Source organism: Lagenorhynchus albirostris, chromosome 13 (genome assembly GCF_949774975.1).
Source record: "Lagenorhynchus albirostris chromosome 13, mLagAlb1.1, whole genome shotgun sequence".
NCBI lineage: Eukaryota > Metazoa > Chordata > Mammalia > Artiodactyla > Delphinidae > Lagenorhynchus > Lagenorhynchus albirostris.
The window spans coordinates 15,061,094-15,085,860 of NC_083107.1; the positions used below are offsets into that span (position 1 = coordinate 15,061,094).

General features: G+C 38.2%; 1 protein-coding gene across 1 annotated transcript in view; it reads right to left on the reverse strand.

The window, feature by feature from the left end:
* The window catches only part of DNAH6 (dynein axonemal heavy chain 6), a 288,178-nt gene that overhangs the window by 29,742 nt on the left and 233,669 nt on the right, over positions 1–24,767 (reverse strand). Inside the window, exons 62-66 of the mRNA XM_060170018.1 lie at positions 14,677–14,867; positions 8,173–8,333; positions 4,919–5,007; positions 4,007–4,153; positions 79–217 (exon numbers count right to left, since the gene is read on the reverse strand). Coding sequence (XP_060026001.1) covers positions 79–217; positions 4,007–4,153; positions 4,919–5,007; positions 8,173–8,333; positions 14,677–14,867 — 727 coding nt within the window. The remainder of the gene's footprint in view (positions 1–78; positions 218–4,006; positions 4,154–4,918; positions 5,008–8,172; positions 8,334–14,676; positions 14,868–24,767) is intronic.

Consider the following 24,767-nt stretch of genomic DNA (forward strand, 5'->3'; position numbering starts at 1 on the left):
CGTTTTGGTATAAGCCAGGTGGTCGTAAACCAACAACTGTGTGGTGCACAGCTGGACATCAGATGTGGGCATACTGACCAGTGATGTAAATCAATGCATCCCAGGGAATCTTTCCTTTTTGACAGTAAAGGTTGAGGTTCAGTAAAGCACATTCCCTGTCACTGTCATTAAATTCATAGCAGATATTCCAACCAAGAGGGCCGAACTTTTTTCTCTCCTAGAATAGAAAATGAAAATGGTCTTAAAGTTTGATAAAATTAATTGTGTAAAATACTGAAAACTAAAAGGTTTCTGTTGAAGTTGAGCATCCTCATTGTGCAAAATCGGTTAAAATCATGACATTCAACTTGACCCAGGCTTTCAGTTTGGCTGTCACCAAACAGGGCAGGCACCTCTTCCTCCAACACTGGCCTTTTGCCAATTTCCCAAAAGAAAATTTGATATTACGAGAAATGTGAAAATGTGATAGACTTGTCAAAAGAACATTTGTTCTTCATGGTAAAGTAAAATATTTCTCCATCAAAATAGGGAAAACTATCCCACCTAGAGTCTTTTGGCATAAAAATATTGACACTAGTCACCCATCTGGTGGAGAGAGCTGCCCCCAACTCTTCTAAGAAGTCTGTCTATCACCCAGGCTTTTCAGTCATGCTTGATGTGCTGCTTACATGCTGACTTCTCTATAGTGGCCTTTTTTTTTTTTAAACTGATACCCAGAATCTCAATTTTTGTTTCCAAACTCCCTGTAGTGAAATCTTTCCCTTTCTTTGTTATCTCCCATCTCACCTAATTTCTTAATTCTAAACTATTGATTGTATCAGAGGATTGGTCCCACGTTCCCTCCTCTTTTCTTAAATTTATTTAAAAATTTTTAAAATCATTATTATTTTTAAAATTTATTTATTTTTGGCTGCATTGGGTCTTCATTGCTGCATGTGGGCTTTCTCTAGTTGCCGTGAGTGGTGGCTACTCTTCGTTGCAGTGCGTGGGCTTCTCATTTTGGTGGCTTCTCTTGTGCAGCAAGGGCTCTAGGTTCGCGGGCTTCAGTAGTTGTGGCACATGGGCTCAGTAGTTGTGGCTCATGGGCTCGAGAGTGTAGGCTCAGTAGTTGTGGAGCATGGGCTTTGTTGCTCCACAGCATGTGGGATCTTCCTGGACCAGGGCTCGAAACCGTGTCCCCTGCATTGGCAGACGGATTCTTAATCACTGTGCCACCAGGGAGGTCCCTTTAAATTTATTTTTTAATTTTTATACAATTTTTAAAGGTTACACTCCATTTACAATTGTTACAAAATATTGGCTATATTCCCTGTGTTGTACAATACATCCTTGAGCCTGTCTTACACCCAATAAGTTGTACCTCCCCCTCTGCCACCCCAGATAGCCTCCCCACCCCATAACCACTACTTTGTTCTCTGTATCTGTGAGTCTGCTTCTTTTCTGTTATATTCACTAGTTTGTTGTATTTTTTTATTTTTATTTTTAATTTATTTTTTGTAATTAAATCTTTATTTATTTATTTATTTGGTTGCACTGGGTCTTAGTTGCAGCAGGCAGGCTCCTTAGTTGCGGCATGTGGGCTCCTTAGTTGTGGCATGCGAACTCTTACTTGCGGCATGCATGTGGGATCTAGTTCCCTGACCAGGGATCGAACCCCGGCTCCCTGCATTGGGAGTGCGGAGCCTTAACACTGAGCCACCAGGGAAGTCTCTGTTGTATTTTTTTTTTTGCGGTATGCAGGCATCTCACTCTTGTGGCCTCTCCCGTTGCGGAGCACAGGCTCTGGATGCGCAGGGCCAGCGACCATGGCTCACGGGCCCAGCCGCTCCGTGGCATGTGGGATCTTCCCTGACCGGGGCACGAACCCGTGTCCCCTGCATCGGCAGTCGGGCTCTCAACCACTGTGCCACCAGGGAAGCCCTCTGTTGTATTTTTTTTTTAAATTTATTTATTTATTTTATTTATTTATTTTTGGCTGTGTTGGGTCTTCATTGCTGCGGGCGGGCTTTCTCTAGTTGCGGTGAGCAGGGGCTACTCTTTGTTGCAGTGCTCAGGCTTCTCATTGCGGTGGCTTCTCTCATTGTGGAGCACGGGCCCTAGGCGCACGGGCTTCAGTAGTTGTGGCACGCAGGCTCAGTAGTTGTGGCTCACAGGCTCTAGAGCACAAGCTCAGTAGTTGTGGCGCACGGGCTTATTTGCTCCGCGGCATGTGGGATCTTCCCAGACCAGGGCTCGAACCCGTGTCCCCTGCATTGGCAGGCGGATTCTCTACCACTGTGCCACCAGGGAAGCCCTGTTGTATTTTTTTAAATAACTTTTTTTAATAACTTTTTAAAACAGATTTATTATTTATTTATTTATTTATTTTTGGCTGTGTCGGGCCTTAGTTGCAGCACACGGGCTTCTCTCTAGTTGTGGCATGAGGGTTTTCTCTCTCTAGTTGTGGCGCTCAGGCTCCAGGGCCCGTGGACTCTGTAGTTGTGGTGAGTGGGGTCCAGAGAGCGTGGGCTCTGTAGTTTGTGGCACGCAAGCTCTCTAGCTGAGGTGTGTGAGCTCAGTAGTTGTGGTGTGCAGGCTTAGTTGCCCCCGTGGCATGTGGGATCTTAGTTCCCCGACCAGGGATCGAACTGGTGTCTCCTGCATTGCAAGGCAGATTCTTTACCACTGGACCACCAGGGAAGTCCCTGTTGTATTTTTTAGATTCCACATGTAAAGTGATATCGTATAGTGTTTGTCCTTCCTTTCTCTGCCTGACATTTCACTTAGCGTAATACCCTCCAAGTCCATCCATGTTGCTGCAAATGGCAAAATTTCATTCATTTTTATGGCTGATTAGTATTCCATTGTATATATATACCACATCTTTTTTATCCATTCATCTGTTGAGGGACACTTAGGTTGGTCTATATCTTGGCAACTGTACCATGTTTCCTCCTCTCCATCTCAAAATTTCCCTAAATCTTAAACCATCCCTCATCTCAGCTGCTTTTGTTAATAGAACAAAGGCCTCCCACTGGGAGCCCCAATCCCAGCCTCTCTGATCTCCTCTAGGACCTTGTTTACTTATTTATCCCACATTTTGCATCTTTAATCTTTGTTTCTTCTCTACTGATTCTTCATCTGCAGACCACACACATTTGAAAACCAGGCAGCCTGTCTAATCAAGACCCCATACAGAGATATGGAGCTGGAGTCAGAATTCTGGTACAAGGGCTACAGGATGGACACCAGATCAGGGCAGTGAGGTCTGAACAGAGGGGGAAAGGAGTGCCCAGTACGAGGCCACAGGATGGGCACCAGATCAGGGCAGTGAGGTCTGAACAGAGGGGAAAGGAGTGCCCAGTATGAGGCCACAGGATGGGCACCAGATCAGGGCAGTGAGGTCTGAACAGAGGGGGAAAGGAGTGCCCAGTACGAGGCCACAGGATGGGCACCAGATCAGGGCAGTGAGGTCTGAACAGAGGGGGAAAGGAGTGCCCAGTTGAAGGCCACTTTTCAGGGGACTTGGAGCTCTAATCACAGGGAGGAAGCTGTCAAGGGTCTAACAGGAGCAGGTGAGAGTGAAATTATTGTAAGAAAAATGAAGACTTGCCGACTGACAAGATATATATGTATAAAGGAGGAAGAATAAAAATAATCCTGAAACAGTGTAGGTGATTGAGAGAATGGGGCCACCGATTTCAGGAGCAGACTCTGGAAGGGAAGCAGATTTTGCGAGTGAAGCACAGCTGTGGAGATCAATTTCGTGCTCTTGAATTTGACCTACTGCATTCAACCAGGAGATGGTGCTCCTTAGGTCAGAGCAGAGCTGGGAGGCAAAGCTGTGAGATACAGAGGCAAGGGATGTACAGAGATCAGGGACTGAGTTGAAACAACTTGGGTTCAGACAGAACAGGGCCCTCAGCATTTCACAATGCCATTTGTAAGCTTTTATTTAATTCTTTTTATTGATTTATTTTTAACCTAGTACACTTCTTGTCTCTATTAAAATACAAATTGAGCGTACCTGAACAATTGCATGGAAGAAACACATGCCGAATATTATTTGTCTCCATTTTCTTCCAAGTATGTTTTCTTCAAAAAATGAAGGTGTCATTTCGGTAAATGCTCGTCTGATATTTGCACGTAAACCTTTTGGAGGCTCATTGGTTACCTGTAGAGACACCCGCGGCAGAGAGGGTGGTTGTACAGATACGCGTTATTTCCGAATAACACAAATAGGCTGAAGCCAGTGAGGGGACGTAAATAACCAATGCCTGGGAGGCGTTCCTGCCCTGTTTGCGCCTGCTGTGTATCTTGCTCGGCCTCAGTCTCTGGAGAATAGGGGGTCCTCAGACCTATAGTGTGTGAACCACCTCAACAAGAACCTCAGACACTTCCATTTGGGGTCCATGTCTCGAAACATGGACCAGAAAGGATGCTCAGGCTTTCTGCACTGGATTTTCTGGTCATCTCGACATACGGCATCACCCCACACTTTGCCTTGATGGTACAGGGCAGACAGGGAAGAGGCATCCCTGGTTCCTGGGTGATCATATGCAGAGGCTTCCCATATATTGGAAACTTCCAGCCTTGCAATCCAGCAACCATACTCCCTGTGGGCCTTCCTGTTTCCCAAGTGCTGGAACATTCTCTTAACTCTGGGAGGGGTTCTGTACTCATTCCTCTGCATCCTTGACGTTTTCTTATAGAGGGGAAGAGTGGAGATGTTGAACGACCAGCAGCACTAGGGCACGTAAGGATGGGCAATGGCCTGGGAAATTCTTTCCCCGCTCACTCTCCGGTGAAGGGACACCGACTCCCGCTTCCCCACCTGGGCCACCCGGACTCTGACACAACCTGACACAAGCCTGGGCTTCCTGGACCCACTCGGCGAACACCCTGAGGCCAATCATGTTACAGGCCAACCATACGTTACCTTGACAGAATTTTGAAGAACTGTAACAGGAAATGTATTACTAGGCATGGAACTTAAAAAAAGTCGAAATGTGTCCTTGATAACAATATCTGTTTAAAACAAAGACAAAACAACAAAAAAGGAAAATGCATACCTCTTAGTAACACTTTTCTGTAAGAAATAATTATTATCGCATAGCAAAAAAAAATATGCTGTAAGTTCTGTTTAAAGACTAGGTTTTCTATTTTAAGTATTTTATGTTGTAACATCTTCTAGAATGGAGGTGAGGGGACTCTTTACAGAAGCTCTTCACACAAGTCAGTTTGGCAGTCTAGAGGCTGGCACATTTGAGTAAAGAAATTACTCAATTATTTTCTCAATTATTCAGTTTAATTTCACGTTAATTTTCAATACATGATAGAGATGCTAAGGGCCTTTCCTCTGAAATTGGGAAAATTTTCAATTGAAAGAGAGGACAGTTACTACATTCACGCTCAAGAAGGGGTTTTAGGTTTTGTTTGTTTTTATTTATTTTTAATTTTTTTAGCCATTCAATTTAAGGAAAATTGCGTGAACATGGCCAGAAAGCCCTCTGGAGAAAAAAGAAATTTGTCCCTTCTGCAGAGATGTTGCAAAGGGAGCTCAGGGAGCAGGGAAACGGAGAGACCTCACATACAGCATCAAGAAGTTAAGTCAATATACGCTTCCTTTCTGAGCTGTGGACAGAGAACCTAAGAAAGAACAAGTTCCATTCCAGGTTCAAAAGGCCAAAGCAGAGCTGGGAAAATCACTGATCGCATCACAGGAAGACACAGGCATCATCGAAGGAGGCCTTTCTTGGCATTGGTCTCTAAGTACAAGTGACGGTGTTTCTCCGACACTCTCGGCTTGCTCCCTCCGAGGGAAGACCTGGGCACTAGCTGTTCCTTCTACCTGAATGCTCTTCCTTTAGACTCCCTTACTTTCTTCAAGTGTTGGTCAAATGCCACCTTCTCAAAGAGGTCTATCTAGACCACGCCATTTAAAACTGCTCACCCCCATTCCATCCCAACCTTTCTGTTTCTCCTTACTTTCTTTTAATTTTTTCCAAAGCACCGAACACATTCTATCATACCTTATAAATTACTTATTTGTTATGTAGTTTGTTTATTGTCTCTCTCCCCTCACTAGCATGTAAGCTCAATGAGGGCAGATGACTATGGTTATTTTGTTCACCAACATACCCTAAGCATCTAGAACAATGCATGGTATGCGGTAGGTTCTCGAATATTTATTAAATGAATGACTGCAGATTAAAGCTGAATTTATGCTTCTTGGTTTGGTAATCTAAATTCATGAGCTGTATTAAATAGCTAAAATTTAAAGTTAATTCTAGTACAATTCTAGAACAGCACTAAAGTTGCTTGTATGGTAAAAACTATTAGGCATAAGTCAAAATCATCAAAGTCTTAGGGCTAATGATTTCATTAACCAAAAGAACCAAAGAGTGAAAAAGGCCAGATTTAGAGAAGCATTTTTTTAAAGTACCTTTTCTCTTATAATTGCAAAAGCATCAAGAATCTTAACTTTCATAGACGTCATAAAAGTTTAGGGCTGGAATGGAATTAGAAATCATCTTAGTTGTGGGACTTCTAGCAATGATGCTATGCAGTCATTTTATTGCGGGGGAAACTGAGGTCCAGAGAAGAGGCGTGATATGTACATTCAGGAAGTGGTGGGGGTGAAACTCTAATCAGGTCTTAGAATTTCAAGCCCAGAGGGTTTTTTTCTTCCTCTCTCTCTTTTTTCTTTCATTCACTTTCTCTTTTCAGTTTATTACCTGAATGTATTTTTTTTTTTTTCTGGTTCAAGTTAAACATGAGAACTCAAATGGTTAAGTTAATAAACAATTGTAACGAGGGCCAGGAGAGGATTTTTCTATCCACTTAAACACTTAAAATCCATCAACACCTTCGCTGGCTTCCATAGCCCATCCAGCCTCCTTGGAGGTCTGGCACTCTTGTCCAGGTCATTGTGAAGCTGAACTACAGGTCCATACTTGGAAGGCTCACACAGTACCACTGCAGCAAACTGCTTTTTAGATGACTTCCCAGCATTTTTTTCCCCCTAATTATAATCCTAATCAGGATTAGGAACAGTGGTAAAGAACTTCCTGTCATTTTTCTTTAATTATGTAAACAGAAATAAGCCACAGGCCCAGCAGGAAGCAAGCCATCTCTTATTTGCATCGCAAAGAGTGGAAAGAGTGGAGATTCTGGATGGCGGATGCTAATGACTATCTATCCTTGATGGAAGCAGCCTGCAGAAGGCAGGGCAGGGGATACCCAGGGAATGAGGGGCCTTCTAGGAGAAGGCTGCTAAGCCCTGGTTGTGGCTTGGTAACCAGTGCAGGCTGGCCGCACTGTAGAGGAGCATCTCTTCAAACTTAATAGGTAGCAATGAGGAAAGTTACATGCAAGATCATGTGCATATCTCTCACCTTCCTAGAAAGCCCTCTGTGGTCAGGGCAAAAAGGAGGACCCCAGAGAAAGGGCCCTGGATATCCCAGGCTGGGTATCCTCCTTCATGGCTTCCAGGGAGAGTGGTAAAGTGGGGTGCACACAGCTTATTACCAATAATACAGTTCCTAAGGTTTCAACTGTTTTTACACTATTATATAAAAATGAGTAGATTCTAAGTCCACTTCTTCTCTCTTTGCAGTCCATTATACTTTCTTGAGTGGGAAAGAAGGTGGTGATATTATAGTTAGTGGTGGCAACCATGACTCATGCTGGGCACCCCCATGAGTGTGTGTGTGTGTGTGTGTGTGTGTGTGTGTGTGTGACTATGAGACACATGTGAAGGTTGATTGTCATGTGGGTTACAGAGGATAAAAAGTGGTAAAACACTACTCTGAGAATTGGTTCTAATTTGAACTTTGTTCCTGAACTTCTCTCATTCTGTAGTGAAAGATTTAATTTCCTTGTTTTGTCCTAAGTCCAGTTTCTATTTCTTTTCATCATGCCTAGATATAATTTATTTTGAATTCGAATGGCCTCCCATAGAAGGCAACATGAAACAGAAATGATCCAGGGGATCATACCTTCAGCTTGGAGTCTGAACATCTTTATTTGAATCTGGGTTGTGTAACTTAACTACACCCCTCTAGATCTCAAATTTCTCCTTTTTAATATGGGTAAAACAATGCCAACAATAAATAATTATTACAAGGATTGGATTCAATAAGAAAGGCCACGCAAAAAAGGTATTATACAAATGCTATGTGCTCCACATACTTGAATCTGTGAAGGTTTTAATTAGCTTCTCCATTGCCAACATCCAAGAAACAGCAAGATGGCAGTTTTGCAAAAATACCCAGTTTCCTGATTTCATTGCATCTTTGATCATTCTTTCAGCAATCGGTCCTTGTCCTTGCCCCAGGGAAATTGACTGCACCCTGAATTGAACAACAACAACAATGAAATGCTGTTTTATATTATTTTTAAGCAATGCAAGTATCAAGAAATGTAAATATGGTAGGCTCTTGCCTAGCATATGCACGCATTTCAAATCCTCATTCTGATAGATGTGCAAATGTTTTTTCTTATTTTCTTGTTTTTAAAAATAGTTTTTACTATAACACACAGAAGTGCAAAAAACAAATTTATGGTTCTTTGAATTATCTCAGATAAACATCTGTGGTTGAAAAGAGAACTTTGCCAACACTCCAGGGACATTTCTCCTATGCCCCTTTCTACTCCAATCATTTTCCCTTCCTCCATCCTGAAGGTATCCATGGTCCTGATTCCAACGCTATAGGTCAGTTTTTAAAAAAACTTTTGAAAAATTGAAGTGTAACATATTTACAAAAGTACACAAATCATTAGTGTACGGCTTAATGAGTTCTCCTAAAGGGAATGTACGCATGTAGCACCATATAGGGCAAAAAAAAAAAAAAGAACATTACTAGCACCCTCCCAATCAGTATCCTTCCTTATTCTCAAAGGCAACAACTATTTTGAATTCTAACACCATAGATTAATTTTGCTTGTTTTTGAATTTATATAAATGGAATCAAATAGCATATATATTTTTATATTTGGTCTATTTCGATCAACAATATTTCTTTAGATTAATTCATATTATTGTGTGTCATTGTAGTTCATTTTCATTGCTGAATAATATTCCACTGTGTGCTTATATCCCAATTCATTCATCCATTCTGCTCTTGATGGACATTTGGGTTATTTCTGGTTCTTAGTTGTTGCAAACCATGCTGCCATAAACATTCCATAGATGTCTCTTGATACACATGTACTCTGTTTTTATAAAAAAATTATTTTAATTTGTTTATTTTTGGCTGCGTTGGGTCTAAGTTGCTGTGTGTGGCTTTCCCTAGTTGCAGCAAGTGGGGGTTACTCTTCATTGTGGTGCGCGGGCTTCTAATTGTGGTGGCTTCTTTTGTTGTGGAGCACGGGCTCTAGGTGCATGGGCTTCAGTAGTTGTGGTGCATGGGCCCAGTAGTTGTGCCTTGCAGATTCTAGAGCACAGGCTCAGAAGTCGTGGCACATGGGCTTAGTTGCTCTGTGGCATGTGGGATCTTCCTGGACCAGGGATCAAACCCATGTCCCCTGCATTGGCAGGTGGATTCTTAACCACTGCGCCACCAGGCAAGTCCATACATGTGTATACTGTTTTGTTGTGTATATCCCTAGGAATGGAACTGCTGTTTGACAGAGTATGTGTATGTTTAACTTTTTTTTATAATATCAAACTGTTTTTCAAAGTGATGCCACCATTCCACACACCTACCAGCAATAGATGAGAGTACTTGTTTTTTCCACATCCTTGCTGACACCTGGTGGATATATAATGGTATCTCACTGAGGTTTTAAATTGTTTCCCCTTTACATAGGTTTATTTATTCGACTTTGGCTATTCCCTTTTATATCCCTCCCCTCTTTTTTTCTACTGGTTCACTTGTATTTTTCTTATTGATTTCTGAGAGTTCTTTACATTGGATATAAACCCTTTGTTATTATTTATTTATTTTTATTGTCTCCATAGTTTTGCCTTTTCCAGAATGTCATATACTTGGAATCATACAGTATATAGCCTTTTCAGATTGGCTTCTTTCACTTAGTAATATGCATTTAACATTCAGCCATGTCTTTTCATGGCTTGATAGCTCATTTCTTTTGAGTACTGAATAGTTTTCCATTGTATAGATATATCATGGTTTATTTATCCATTCATGTACTAAAGGACATCTATGTTGCTTCCCAGTTTTGGCAATTATGAATAAAGCTGCTATAAACATCCTTGTGTAACGTAGGTTCTTGTGTGAACATAAGTTTTCAACTCTTTTGGGTAAGTACCAGATTGCTGGCTCATATGATAAGAGTATGTTTAGTTTTGTAAGAAAACACCAAACTGTCTTCCAAAGTGGCTGTACCATCTTGAATTCTCACCAGCAATGAATGGGAGTTCCTGTTGCTAGTATGCATTAATACAACCTATTTCATGTCCAGTAACCTTGCTAAATCCATTAAATAATTTTAAGATACCATTTATCAGAGTAGAAGAATGTCTTATTTCTGGTTTTCTCTTTTTAAGAAATGATTTCCAGATTCTTAGTTTACTGGGACTTTTCCCCCCATGAATGCATGTTGAATTTTAACAAATGCTCTTTCTGTGTCTATTTAAATAATAGTTTTCTTCTTTTTTAAAAGGATTTCTCTCCTTTATTCTTTTAATGTGATGAATTAGTTTTCAATATTTTAACCATCCTTACATTACTGAAATAAACCCAGCATTGTGGGAAGGTTTTTTGTAATGAATTCAATTAACTATTATTGGACTATTTAGATATTCTGATTATTCTCAGTTTCTTTTAAAGTTGTGTTTTTGGAAGAATTTTTCCATTTCATTAAAATTTTCAAATTCATTGGCAAAATTAAAAAAAAGTAACATGCTCTTATGACCATTTTAATGTCTGCTGGTCTGTAGTGATATTCTCTTATTCATTCATGATACAATTTTTTTGGATCTCTTTCTCTCTCTCTCTCTGTCTGTCTCTCTCAGTAGTTTCAGCAGAGATTTATATTTTATTAAACTTTTCAAAAAAAAACTTCTGTTCTTTTAGATCTTGTCCATCGAATGTGTATTTTCTATGTCACTAATTTCTGCTCTTAGCTTATTATTTTTTCCTTCTGTTAGAGTTTAATAATTAAGTTTCAGATTGCCTAATTATTCTTAGTGGGAATATTAGCTTGACATTTCTGAAACCAGAAGTTATTAAACATGCATAAATTTACTGTTAGGTGCCTCATTTCTAAACCTTAATGGTTTTTGATATGTTACACTGTTTTTGTCATTTACTTCCACTTATTGGACAATTGCTGTTATGATTTCCCTTGAACAGACAGATTGTTCAGAGGACATTTTTTTCTTTTCCAAATATTAAAAAAATTAAGATTGATTTCTAAGATTTACTGTGGGCAGAGAATGTTTGTCATCTTTTTGAAATACGTGTCTTTTTCAGAACATGGTTAATTCTTATAAATGTTCCTTATGTACTTAAGATCTTGCATTTGTTCTATTTGTTGAGTGTAAAGAGCAAGGTTGTTAATTTCATTAATTCATTGTCGAAATATTTTATATCCTTACCAATTTTGCAAATCTTATGTGCTTCACAGTAGTTATCATTATAGATGTGTTAAAAATTTCCACATTAATGTTGATTTACCAGTTTCTCCTTGTATCAATTTCTCCAGTTGTTGCTTTACATATTTCAAGCTTTGTTAGTTGTTTACAATTGGTGTTTCTTCTTTGTGTTTTTTTTTCTTGTATATCATATATTCCCCTCTTTATCTCTAATATGTATATATCTTTCCTCAAACTTGATTTCGTGATATGCATTGGAACTGTTAACAGCTTTCTTTTGGTTAGTATTTGCATAGTATATCTTTTGCATCTCTTTATTTTCTATCTTCCTGTGCTGTTTTTGTGTTGCATTTACATTTTCTAAGTAGTATAGAATTGAATGTTGTTTTGAAAATCCAGTTTGATTTTCTTTATCTTTTCACAGGTGAGATATTTACTCTTATTTAGGTATCGGTTGGCCAAAAAGTTGGTTCGGGTTTTCATAACATGGAAAACCCGAACGAACTTTTTGGCCAACTAAATATTTGGATTAATTTCTACTCTTTCGTTTGACTTTTTGGTTTACTATGTTTTATCTTTGAATTTTTTTCTTCTTCTCTCCTATCTAATGTTGGATTAAAATTTGCATTGTATATTCTTTTGTCCCTCTGCTGGCTTGGAAGCTATACATTATATATTATTTCAGTATTTTCCCTTAAAATTTCAACATACTCATTCAGCTACAAATTTTCCTACAGCAATATAGAGCTATTCTGTACTTCTTTTTTCCTCCTGAATACATCAGGAACTTAGCACGCATTAACTACTATTAACACCCCTCTCCATTCTCTGATTGCTCTCTTGAATTGTTTTACCTTTAATAATTCCTATGAAATATTTAAGACATACAAAAGTTATAAAGTTAATATTTACAATAAGTATCCAAGTACCCGCAACCCAGCTTAAGAAGTAAAACATTATCTACATGATATAAGTCTGCAGCGTGTCCCTCCCTGTTCACTTCTTTCATTACCCAAACTTCACCTCCCAAGGTCACTACTATCCTGGTTTTAGTATAACTTCCCTATTTTTCTTTATACTGTTATTGAAAAAATATGACTTCCTAAACAATGTATAATATATATGTTTAAAAATTTTATACATTATATCAAACTTCTCCAATATTCTGTAGTTTCTGTGCAACTTAAATCTTTTGCTCAATATTAGTTTGTGTGACCCATCCATATTGATATACGTAGTCATAGTTATTCATTTTCATGGCTATAGTGTATTGTATTTAATTTTATGAATAAACCACAATTTATATAATCATTTTTCTAGGTGGGCAATTTGGTTGTTTCCAGTGCTTTTTTTTTGGTATTATAAACGTTTCTCCAAATGTTCTTGAACATGGCTTCTTGCATGCCTGTGACTGATTTTGTTGGAACACGCAAATTCAGTAGTGAATTGTTGGGATATGGGGAATGCTACCTTCAACTTTAATATACTGCTAATAATTCTTCAAAGTGATTTTAACCAATTTTTTACTCCCTCTTGCAATATGAATGTTTCTACAGCTCCCTATCTTTGCCAACATTTTGCTAATTTGATGAGTATGAAATGACATCTTCTAATCGTTTGAATTTGTTGTTTCCTAATTACTTGTGAGGTTGGACATCTTTTCATATGCTTATCAGGATTTAGATTTCCTTTCTGAGAATTTCCCTTTCACGTTTTTTGTCTTTATTCCTATCGAACTGTTTTCTTTTTCTTATTAATTCACAACAGCTCTTAAAAGTTCTGTATACTAATTCTTTGGTAGGACTTCAGAATCAAAGGCAAATGTGTAAGACCATTTGATGGTCAATTTTATGTGTCAACTTAACTGGGTCACATGGTGCCCAGACATTAGGTCAAACATTATTCTGAATGAGTCTGTGGGGGTGCTTCTGGGTGAGATTAATATTTGAATCAGTAAACTGAGTAAAGCAGATTGCCCTCCTTAATGTGGATAGGCCCCATCCAATCAATGGAAGACCTGAATAGGACAAAAAAGCTGAGTAAGAGGGAAATCCTTTTGCCTGACTGTTTGAGCTGGGTCATTGCTTTTTTTCTGGCCTTTGGATTCAGATAAAAACACTGGCTTTTCTTGGGTCTTGAGCTTACTAGCTTTCAGACTGGGACTTATTACTCCTGGCTTTCAAGCCTCTGGACTTGGACTAGAACTACACATCATTTCTCCTGGGTTTCTATCTTGCTGACTGCAGATTTTGGGTCTTATCAGTCTCCATAATCATGTAAACCAGTTTCTTATTTTACATACATAATATATATATACACATATATAGGATAAAATATAGATAGGGTATTATATACATATTATATTTTTATACATCCCATTGGTTCTGTTTCTCTGGAGAAGCCTGACTAATATAGATTATGAACTTCAAAGAACAGATGGGATCCATCATCTTGTAATTGCCAGTCCAGGGACCAGGCCAGACCAGCCACTCCATGCAAGGGCCTGTCAGAGCTGGAGATGACTTCCTAGATATGAGACCCCCTACTCTCCTCTGACACTCTGTGGTCTTGTGCACTTTCCTACCCATCAGGACACCATCTTGGGGAGGAGTGGGGGAAGAAGGAGTCAGGAAGACTGAACTTTCATGAGAAAGAAGCCAAATCAACTTACCCTGGAGACATTTAAACCAGAAGAAAATATAATATTGTAAATTCACAAGTTTAAACTTTCCCCTCCCTCTCTTAACCAGCAGAGTAGAAGCTCAGGAGAAAGATGAGATTAATAATACAACATAAAGAGCTATGGAATTTTTTGCACATTTGAGCATAAGGAATAAACTACAATCCTTTTACAGTTACATTAAAATTGTCTTAAATAACTAATCACTATTGCATTAGATTATTATACTTCAACATTTTAAACAATCTCCCCTTTGCTCAAATGAAGTTTACATCTGATCTTATGATATTTAACACCATTTAACAACATGCATAGCTAAATATTAAAGTGTCTTAATTTATTTAGTAAGGAATACCTGAATTAGGAATTTACACTCCACAAAGGGAAGAAAAAAGGCAAATTTTAACAAGGAGATGTTCATATGAATTATTAAAACTGCACAATATGACCTTACCGTTCTGAATACCCGCTGTCCCGGGCAAACCTCTGAAATGCACCCATGGGATCTGAGCCTGTGCTTAAGATAAATACCAGGGGAGTTTTGTATGACATGTCTTGATACAGAGAGGGCAGGTCCATGGGTGGTGTCTCTACAAAGGATTTCCCAAGAGTTTCTATTACAAAGTCTGTAAGAGCAAAAACCACCTGAAAATTGAAAGGAAAAACATTACAAAAATACTGGATGAGGTTCCAATTCAACAATGTATCAGAAATTCTAGCCAGACCTATTAGGCAGGATAAAGAAATAAGGAATTCAAATCAGAAAGGAAGAAGTAAAAATGTCACTATTTGCAGATGATAAGATCTTATACAGTTGACCTTTGAACAACATGAGTTTGAACTGCACAGGTTCACTTATACGGTGGATTTTTTCCAATAGAAATGTACTATAGTACTACACAGTCCATGGTTGGTTGAATCCTCAGATGAGCAACCACAGATACAGAGGGCTGACTGTAAAGTTATATGTAGATTTTCTATTGTGCAGAGGGCCAGTGCCCCAACCTCTGCATTGTTCAAGGGTCATCTGTGTATAGAAAATCCTAAAGACTTCACCAAAAAACCGTTAGACCTAATAAATGAATTAAGTAAAGTTGCAGGATACAAAATCAACATACAAAATCAGTTGTGTTTATACACACTACAGTGAAATATCTGAAAGAGAAATAAAGAAAACTATCTTAAATCAGAAAGGAAAAAACAAATACCGTATATTAATGCGTATATGTGGAATCTAGATAAATGGTATAGGTGATTTTATTTGCAAAACAGAAATAGAGACACTGATGTAGCGAACAAATGTATGGACACCAAGGGGGGAAAGGGAGCAGGTGGGATGAATTGGGAGATTGGGATTGACATATATACACTATTGATACTATATATAAAATATATAACTAATGAGAACCTACTGTATAGCTCAGGGAACTCTATTCACTGCTCTGTGGTGAACTAAATGGGAAGGAAATCCAAAAAAGAGGGGATATATGTATATGTATAACTGATTCACTTTGCTGTACAGTAGAAACTAACACAACATTGTAAAGCAACTATACTCCAATAAAAATTAATTATAAAAAATAAAATAAAAAATAAATTAAAAAAAGAAAACGATCCACTTCCAATAGCATCAAAAACAATAAAATACTTAGGAATAAATTTAACCAAGGAAGTGAAAGATTTGTACACTGACAAGACATTGATAAAAGAAATTGAAGAAGACATAAACAAATGGAAAGATACCCTGTGTTTGTGGATTGTAAAAATTAATATTGTTAAAATGTCCATACTACCCAAAGCCATCTATAGATTCAATGCAATCCCTATCAAAATTCCATTGATGTTTTTCACAGAAATAGAAAAAAATTCCTAAATTTATATGGAACCACAAATGACCTGAAATTGCCAAAGCAATCCTGAGAAAGAAGATCAAAGCTGGAGGCAGGACACTTCCTGAATTCAAATTATATTCCAAAGGTGTAGTAATCAAAACAGTATGGTACTGACAAGAAAACAGACACATAGATGAATGGAACACAACTGAGAGCCCAGAAATAAACCCACACATATATGGTCTACTACTAATATTTGACAAGAAAGCCAAGAATAATCAATGGGGAAAGAATAGTCTCTTCAATAACTGGTGTTGGACAAACTGGACATTCACATGGCAAAGAATGAAATTGGACCGCTATCTTACACCACTCATAAAAATCAACTCAAGATGAATTAAATATTTAAATATAAGACCCAAATCCATAAAACTTCTAGAAGAAAACAGAGGGGAAAATTTCCTTGACATAGTTTTAGCAACGAGTTTTTGGATATGACGCCAAAAGCACAAGCAATGAAAACAAAAATAAACAAGGGACTATACAAAACTAAAAAGCTCCTGCACAGCAAAAGAAGTAACCAACAAAATAAGAAGGCAACCTATGGAATGGGAGAAGGTATCTTAAAACCATACATCTGATAAGGTGTTAAAATCCAAAATATGTAAGAAACTCATGCAACTTAATAGCAAAACCAAACAATCTGGTTAAAAAATGGGCAAAGGATCTAAATAGGCATTTTTCCAAAGGAGATAAACAAATGGCCAACAGGTACATAAAAAGGTGCTCAACATCACTAATTATCAGGGAAATGCAAATCAAAACTACAATGAGCTATCACCTCACACCTGTTAGAATTGCTGTTAACAAAAAGACAAGAGATAAGTAGTGTTGGTGAATAAAAGGGAACCCTTTTGCATTGTTGGCAGGAATGTAAATTGGTGTAGCCACTATGGAAAACAGAATGGAGGTTCCTTAACAAATTAAAAATATAGCTACCAGATGATCCAGTAATCCCACTTCTGGGTATTTATTTGAATGAAATGAAGTCACTACCTTGAAGAGATATCTGCACCCCCATATTCATTGCAGCCTTATTCACAATAGCCAAGACATGAAAACAATCTAAATATGCATCCACAGATTAATGGGTAAAGACATTTGGCAAATATATACAATGGAATATCTTGCCATTTGTGATAGCAAAGATGGACCTCGAGGACATTATGTTAAGTGAAATAAATTAGAGAAAGATAAACACTGTATGGTATCACTTACATGTGGAATCTAACAGAGCTGAACTCATAGAAACAGAGAGTAGAATGCTGGTTGCCAGGGTATTGGGAGGGGGGAGAAATGGGGAGATGTTTCAAAGGGTACAAACTTCCACTTATAAGATGAATAAGTAGTAGCATTCGAATGTATAGCATGGTGACTCCAGTTAACAATATTATATATTTAAAAGTTAAGAGATTAATTCTGAAATGTTCTCACCACACACACACACACACACACACACACACACACACACACACACACACGGTAATTATGTGAGGTGGTGGATGTGTTAATTAACCATATTGTGGTAATCATTTTGCAATATATGTATGTATCAAATCATCATGTTTTACACCTCTTAAACAATGTTACTTGTTAGTTATATCTCAGTAAATCTGGAAAAAAACAATATAGCTCAGGCAATGTAAATTAAAAAAAATGTCTCTTTAGGTAACAATTCTATCATTCTAATATATTTTTATAAAAGGAAAATTATAAAGTAACATTTCCCCCCTCCAGAAACAAATTTAATAAAATAATGTAACACTCTTGAGAGACACTCAACATAACAGAAATAGAGGGGAAATTCCTCAACCTGTTAAGAGGTATCAATGAAAACCCCACAGCTAACATCATACTTAATGGTGAAAACTGAATGCTTTTCCTCCTAAGATAGGTACAAGGCAAGTACATCCACTGCCATTACTTCTCTTCAACATTGTCCTGGATGTTCTAACTAGGGCAATTAGTTAAGAAAATAAAATAAAAGATATCTAGATTGGGAAGGAAGAAGTAAAACCATCTCTATTTGCAGATGACAAGATCTTGTATATAGAAAATGCTATGAAACACAGTAAAAGTCTGTTAGAATAAACAAGTTCAGCAGGTTTGCAGTATACAAAAATATACAGCAATCAACTATTTCTCTACAGTAGCAGTGAGAAAACCAACAATGAAATTAAGAATGCAATTCCACTTACAATAGCAACAGAAAGAACAAAATATTTAGAAGTAAATTTAACAAGAGAAATGCAAAACTTAGTCTCTGAGAACTATAAAACATTGTTGGAATAAATTAAAGAAGATCTAAATAAATGGAAAAACACCCCATGTACATGGATTGGAAGACTTAATGTTAAGATGCAAATACTCCCTAAATTGATCTACAGAGTCCAATCAAAATTCTGACTGGTTTCTTTTCAGAAATTTCCAAGCTGATCCTAAATTCATATGGAAACTCAAGGGACCCAGAATAGGCAAAATAATCTTGAAAAATAAGAGCAAAGTTGGAAGACTCACACTTCCCAATTTTAAAACTTGCCACAAAGCTACAATAATCAACACAGTGCAGTAGTGGCATAAGGGTAGACATATAGATCAATGGACTAGAACTGATATATTAGAAATAAACTCTCACAATTATGGCCAATTGATTTTTGGCAAGGGTGTCAAGATCATTCAATGGAGATAGAAGAGTCTTTTAACAAATGATGCTGGGACAACTGGATATTCACATGCAAAAGAATCAAGTTGGCTCCTTACCTAACACTATATAAAAATTAAATCAAAATGGATCAAAGATCTTGATGTAAGAGATAAAGTTTTATAACTCTTAAAAGAAAACATAGGAGTAAATCTTCATGACATTGAATTAGGCAATGGCTTTTTAGATGTGGCATCAAAAGGATGAGTGACAAAAGAAAAACAAATTGGAAATCACCAAAATAAAAATTAAAAAAATTTTGTGTTTCAAAGGACACCATAAAGAAAGTGAAGACAACCACAGAGTGGGAGAACTTTTTTTCTTTCAAATAATGTATCTGTTAAGGAAATTTTATTTAGAATATATAAAGAACTCTTTCAACTCCATAAGAAAAAGACAAATAATTTTAAAAAATGGCAAAGGATCTGAAGAGACAGTTCTACAAATAGCCAATAAACACAAGAAAATATGCTCACTGTCATTAGACACAAGGACACCTCAAGAAAATTACAGACCAATATCCTTGATGAATAAAGATGCCAAATCCTCAATGAAATATTAGCGAACAAAGTTCAAAAATACATTAAAAGGATCATACACATAATCAAGTGGGACTTATTCCAGGGATGCAAGGATGGTTCAACATTCGCAAATCAGTCACTGTGATACACCACATTAACAAAATGAAAGATAAAAAACATATAGGCACCTCAATAGATGCAGAAAAAGGCACTTCCCTGGTGGTGTGGTGGTTGAGAGTCCGCCTTCCAATGCAGGGGACACGAGTTCTATCCCTGGTCAGGGAACTAAGATCCCACATGCTGTGGGGCAACTAAGCCCATGTGCCACAACTACTGAGCCCACACACCACAACTACTGATCCTGTAAGCCACATCTAGAGAGCCCATGTGCCGCAATAACAGAGCCCACGTGCTCTGGAGCCCATGAACCACAACTAGAGAGAAGCCCGTGTGCCACAATGAAGAGCCCTTGCACTGTGACAAAAAATCCTGTGTGATGCAACTAAGACCTGAAGCAGCCATAAATAAATAAATAATAAATATTAAAAAATAGATGCAGAAAAAGCATTTGACAAAATTCAATACACATTTATGATAAAACTTCCGACAAAGTGGGAACATACCTCAACATAATAAAGGCCATATATGACAAGCCCACAGCTAACATCATACTCAGTAGTGAAAAGGTAAAAGCCTTTCCTTTAAGAACAGGAACAAGGCAATGATGCCCACTCTTACTATTTTTATTCAACATAGTATTGGAAGTCCTGGCCAGAGCAATTAAATAAGAAAAAAAAAAAGACATCCAAATTGGAAAGGAAGAAATAAAACTGTCACTGTCTGCAGATGACATACTGTCGTATATGGAAAACACTAAAGACTCTATCAAGAAACTGTTACAACTAATAAATGAATTCAGTAATATTGCAGGATACAAAATCAAGACACAAAAATCTGTTGTGTTTTTACATACTAATAACAAACTATATGAAAGAGAAAAGAAGAAAGCAATCCCATTTACAATTACATTAAAAAGAATAAAATATCTAGGAATATATTTAACCAAGAGATGAAATACCTGTATATTGAAAACTACAAGACATTAATGATGAAACATTGAAGAAGACACAAATAAGTGGAAAGATATTCTGTGTTCATGGTTGGGAGAATCAATATTGTTAAAATGTCCACAATACCCAAGGCAATTTGCAGATTCAGTGCAATCTCTATCAAAATTCCAATGGCATTTTTCACAGAACTAGAATAAATAATCCTAAAGTTTGTACAGAACTGCAAAAAAACCGCTAATAGCCAAAGCAATCTTGAGAAAGAAGAACAGAGCTGGAGGCATCACACTCCCTGATTTCAAACTATGTTACAAAGCTCAAGTAATTAAAGCAGTATGATATTGGCATAACAACAGACACACAGATCAATGGAACAGAACAAAGAGCCCAGAAATAAACCCAGGCATATATGGTCAGTTAAATTACATCAAACGGGTCAAGAATATAAAACGGGGAAAGGACGGTTTCTTCAATTAATGGTGTTGGGAAAACTAGACAGTCACATGTAAAAGAATGAAACTCAGCCACTATGTTACACTATACACAAATATTTACTCAAAATGGATTAAAGACCCAAACATAAGACTTGAAGCCATAAAAGTCCTAGAAGAAAACATATGCAGTAAACTCCTTGACACAGGTCTTGGTAATGATTTTTTGAATCTGACACCAAAAGCAAAAACAACAAAAGTCAAAATAAATAAGTGGGGCTACATCATACCAAAAAGCTTATGCACTGCAAGAGAAACTATCAACAAAATGAAAAGGCAACATATTGAATAGTAGAAAATATTTGCAAATCTTAGATAAGGGGCTAATATACAAAATATACAAATAACTCATGCACCTCAATAGCAAAAAGCCCCCAAACAATCCAATTAAAAAATAGGCAGAAGATTTGAATAGGCATTTTTCCAAAAAAGACATACAGATGGCCAACAGGTACATGAAAAAGGTGCTCAGCATCATTAATCATCAGGGAAGTGCAAATCAAAACCACAATGAGATATCATTTCACACCTGCTAAAATGACTATTATCAAAAAGACAAGAAATAAGTGTTGGTGAGGATGTTGAGAAAAGGGAACCCTTGGGCACTGTTGGTGGGAATGTAAATTGGTGCAGCCACTATGGAAAACAGTGTCTATGTCTGCAAAAAATTAAAAATAGCACTACTGTATGATCCAGCACTCACAATTCTGGGTCTTTATGCTAAGAAAATGTAAACACTAACTTGAAAAGATATATGCACCCCATGTTAACTACAGCACTTTTTACAATAGCTAGGTCATGGAAACAACCTGTGTCCATCAATGGATAAATGAATAAAGAAAATGTGGTATATATATGTACACACACAATAGAATATTATTCAGGCATGAAAAAGAATGAAATCTTGCCATTTGCAACAACATGAATGGGCCTTGAGGGCATTATACTAAGTGAAATAAGTCAGACAGAGAAAAATAAATATATTACCTCTCTTATATGTGTAGTCTTAAGAACAGCAACAACAACAACAAACTCCTAGATACAGAGAACAGATTGGTGGTTGCCAGAGAGGGGAAAATGGGTGCAGAGGATGAAAAGGTTAAAAAAAAAAAAGTGTGTGTGTGTGTGTGTGTGTGTGTGAGAGAGAGAGAGAGAGAGAAAGAGAACGAACTTCATTTCCTAAGATCGAAATTCTTAACCTAGAATTATAAAATCATATGTAGGAGAGCGTTCATGCATTTTCTAAGAAGGCCTGCAACTATCATTATATTCTTCAAAGGGTCCAAGTGAAAAAAAGAATCCCTGCCCTCAGGCTGACCTGCAGCCTGTGGCTGGGAAGGGTGGGCAAGTATCCCTTGTGAAGCCCCTTTGCTTCTATCAAAGCCTAGGTGGTGCCCAAGGGGAGTGACTCCGCCCACTTCCGGTTCAGGGCTTGATTCCATTTCCCATTCTATTTATTTCATATTTGCTCCCATGAGCAGCAGCTCTGACCACAGCCTGAAGGCCTGTCTCTGAGCTCTTCTGGGCCCTTCTCCTCTGGGACCCTCTTCTCCCAGTAGGCCCTCCCTCCAGTCCCTGCTAGGCTTCCCCAGCCAGGGTACTACTCCACGTCTAGCTGCTGCTCACCCCTTACCTCCCCACCAAATTGGATGTTGGTTTGACACAGGAAATGATTTATATGAGAAGTTGAGAATATCACCCCTTCAAAGAGATTCTCCTTGGTTCCCACCCTAAACTAGCTTTCACTCTATTACTTTTACTGAAACTTCCCATTCATGTCCTTCCAAGAACTTTTTGCAAATGGAAAATATTTTATCCTTTTTTTTCCCCTCTCTCTCACTAGAATGTGAGCCCATGGGAATATGGACTTTGAATTTTTTCTTTTTCACAATTGTAGCCTTAGTGCCTAGAATACAATAATTACTTACCAAGGTAATTGTTAAATGTTCTATGAACAGAAGCTAAGAGAAAGTTACCAGTCTTCAAATATTGGAAGGTGACTCTCAGGTCTTTCCTGAGTCTGGTCTTCTCTGGACCAGAGAAATGGGAATGCTGGCTGGGAGACAAGGCCTCACAGCAGGTGGGATCTTGCATGGACATAGCCGACCAGCATCTCTTCTCCAGGAAATCTTCCAGTAGTCATATTTTTACTGTATGATGCAATTTCCCTATCCATAGCTGACTGGACCAGGGGTAAAACTTAAGTCAAGCTGGACCAATCAGAATCTCTCTCCTAAGAATTTGAAACTAGAGGAACAGTTTATAGTTGAGAGCTGAGTGCTGATAATTGCAATACTACAGAGCTATGTTCATTGAACTGCCCAGATTATTACTCTTCCTGAAGCGTGATTAATTGGCTTTTCCTTGAAAGAGGAAATGAGCTACCCCCCAGTATCTTTTAATTTTAATAAATCATTTTTTTCTTAAACTTATTAAGTTTACTCTCTATGGTTGTAACCTAAAGAACCTAAGCTCATACACAGAGACACAGAACCTGAAAAAACAACAATTTCCTATAGTCTAGAATTTTCTAGCACATGTCTTAATCTTTAAAACTCCTTCTTCTTTGGGGCACCTGCCACTTAGTGTTCCTTCATTCTTGTCAGCATCCAACCTGGTAGCCACTGTCCCATATTCACTGAAGACTTTCCATCTGCTCATAGCTTTCCTCTCCATTCATGTCTGTTCCAATGATTTATCAACTGTGTCTCACCATCTGGGGTGACACAACCCAGGTTCAGGGTCCATAAGGCCATCCCACACCCTAACACCACAGTTCCTTGACCTCTAACTCTAATGCAGATCATCTCATCACTTCCTCAGTCACCCACACCCATGGCTACCCTCAGGACATTGTCATCACTTAGAACTGCTCATCAGAAATTTTAAGTTCAACTTTGATCACAATCTCTCCCATCCTTCTAGCTGTGCTACTCCTCTAGTCCAACTACATTTGCTTCCAAAGAAACTTTCAAGGTTTTTCCTCTTCTCCCAGTCTGTAAGCTCTTTCTTAGATCTCTCCTCGTTTATAGAACTACTTTTACCAACAGTCTCAATGGCTTTTTATCCTCTATTCATCTATTGTAATTATTGGTAGCCCAGGTTGACCCCACAGCCTTTCAGTGTTCCTACAGAGATGGCAGAAAATCCTACAGCATAGCCTCAATATTTCCCAGCTATGCTTTGGCTTTCTCCAGCGAGTTTTCTTTCTCTCATTTCTCATAGGAACATCCTCCATTCATTCATTCTGTTGATAACTTGCTGTACCGAAACTCTATACTTCTTTGGTTTCCACGTCACTTCTTTCTCCTGGTGTTCTTCTTGCCCCTCTGCCTCTTCCTTCTCATGGGTTCTTCATCCTTTCTCTCTGCCCTTTCAAAGTTGGTGCTTCTCAGGGTTTCATCCTTTGCCCACTTGTCCTCTTATTCTATTATTCCTCTACCATTTTAACAACTCCTGTGGTTTTACTTTCCAACTCAATGCTGATGATTCCCCAATCTCTATTTCTAAGCCATATTTCTCTCTAGAGTTTTTTTTTTTTTTGTGGTACGCGGGCCTCTCACTGTTGTGGCCTCTCCTGTTGCAGAGCACAGGGTCCAGACGCGCAGGCTCAGCGGCCATGGCTCACGGGCCCAGCCGCTCCACGGCATGTGGGATCTTCCCAGACCGGGGCACGAACCCACATCCCCTGCATAAGCAGGTGGACTCTCAACCACTGCACCACCAGGGAAGCCCTCTCTCTAGAGTTTTATAACCAGATATTAATTGGTCTCCATACTACTATACACTCTGATACTGGTGGACACTGCAGACTCAGTGACATCTTTCTCTGACATGTTTTTCCTTTCACATTTGCTTAGTTGTTGATACAAC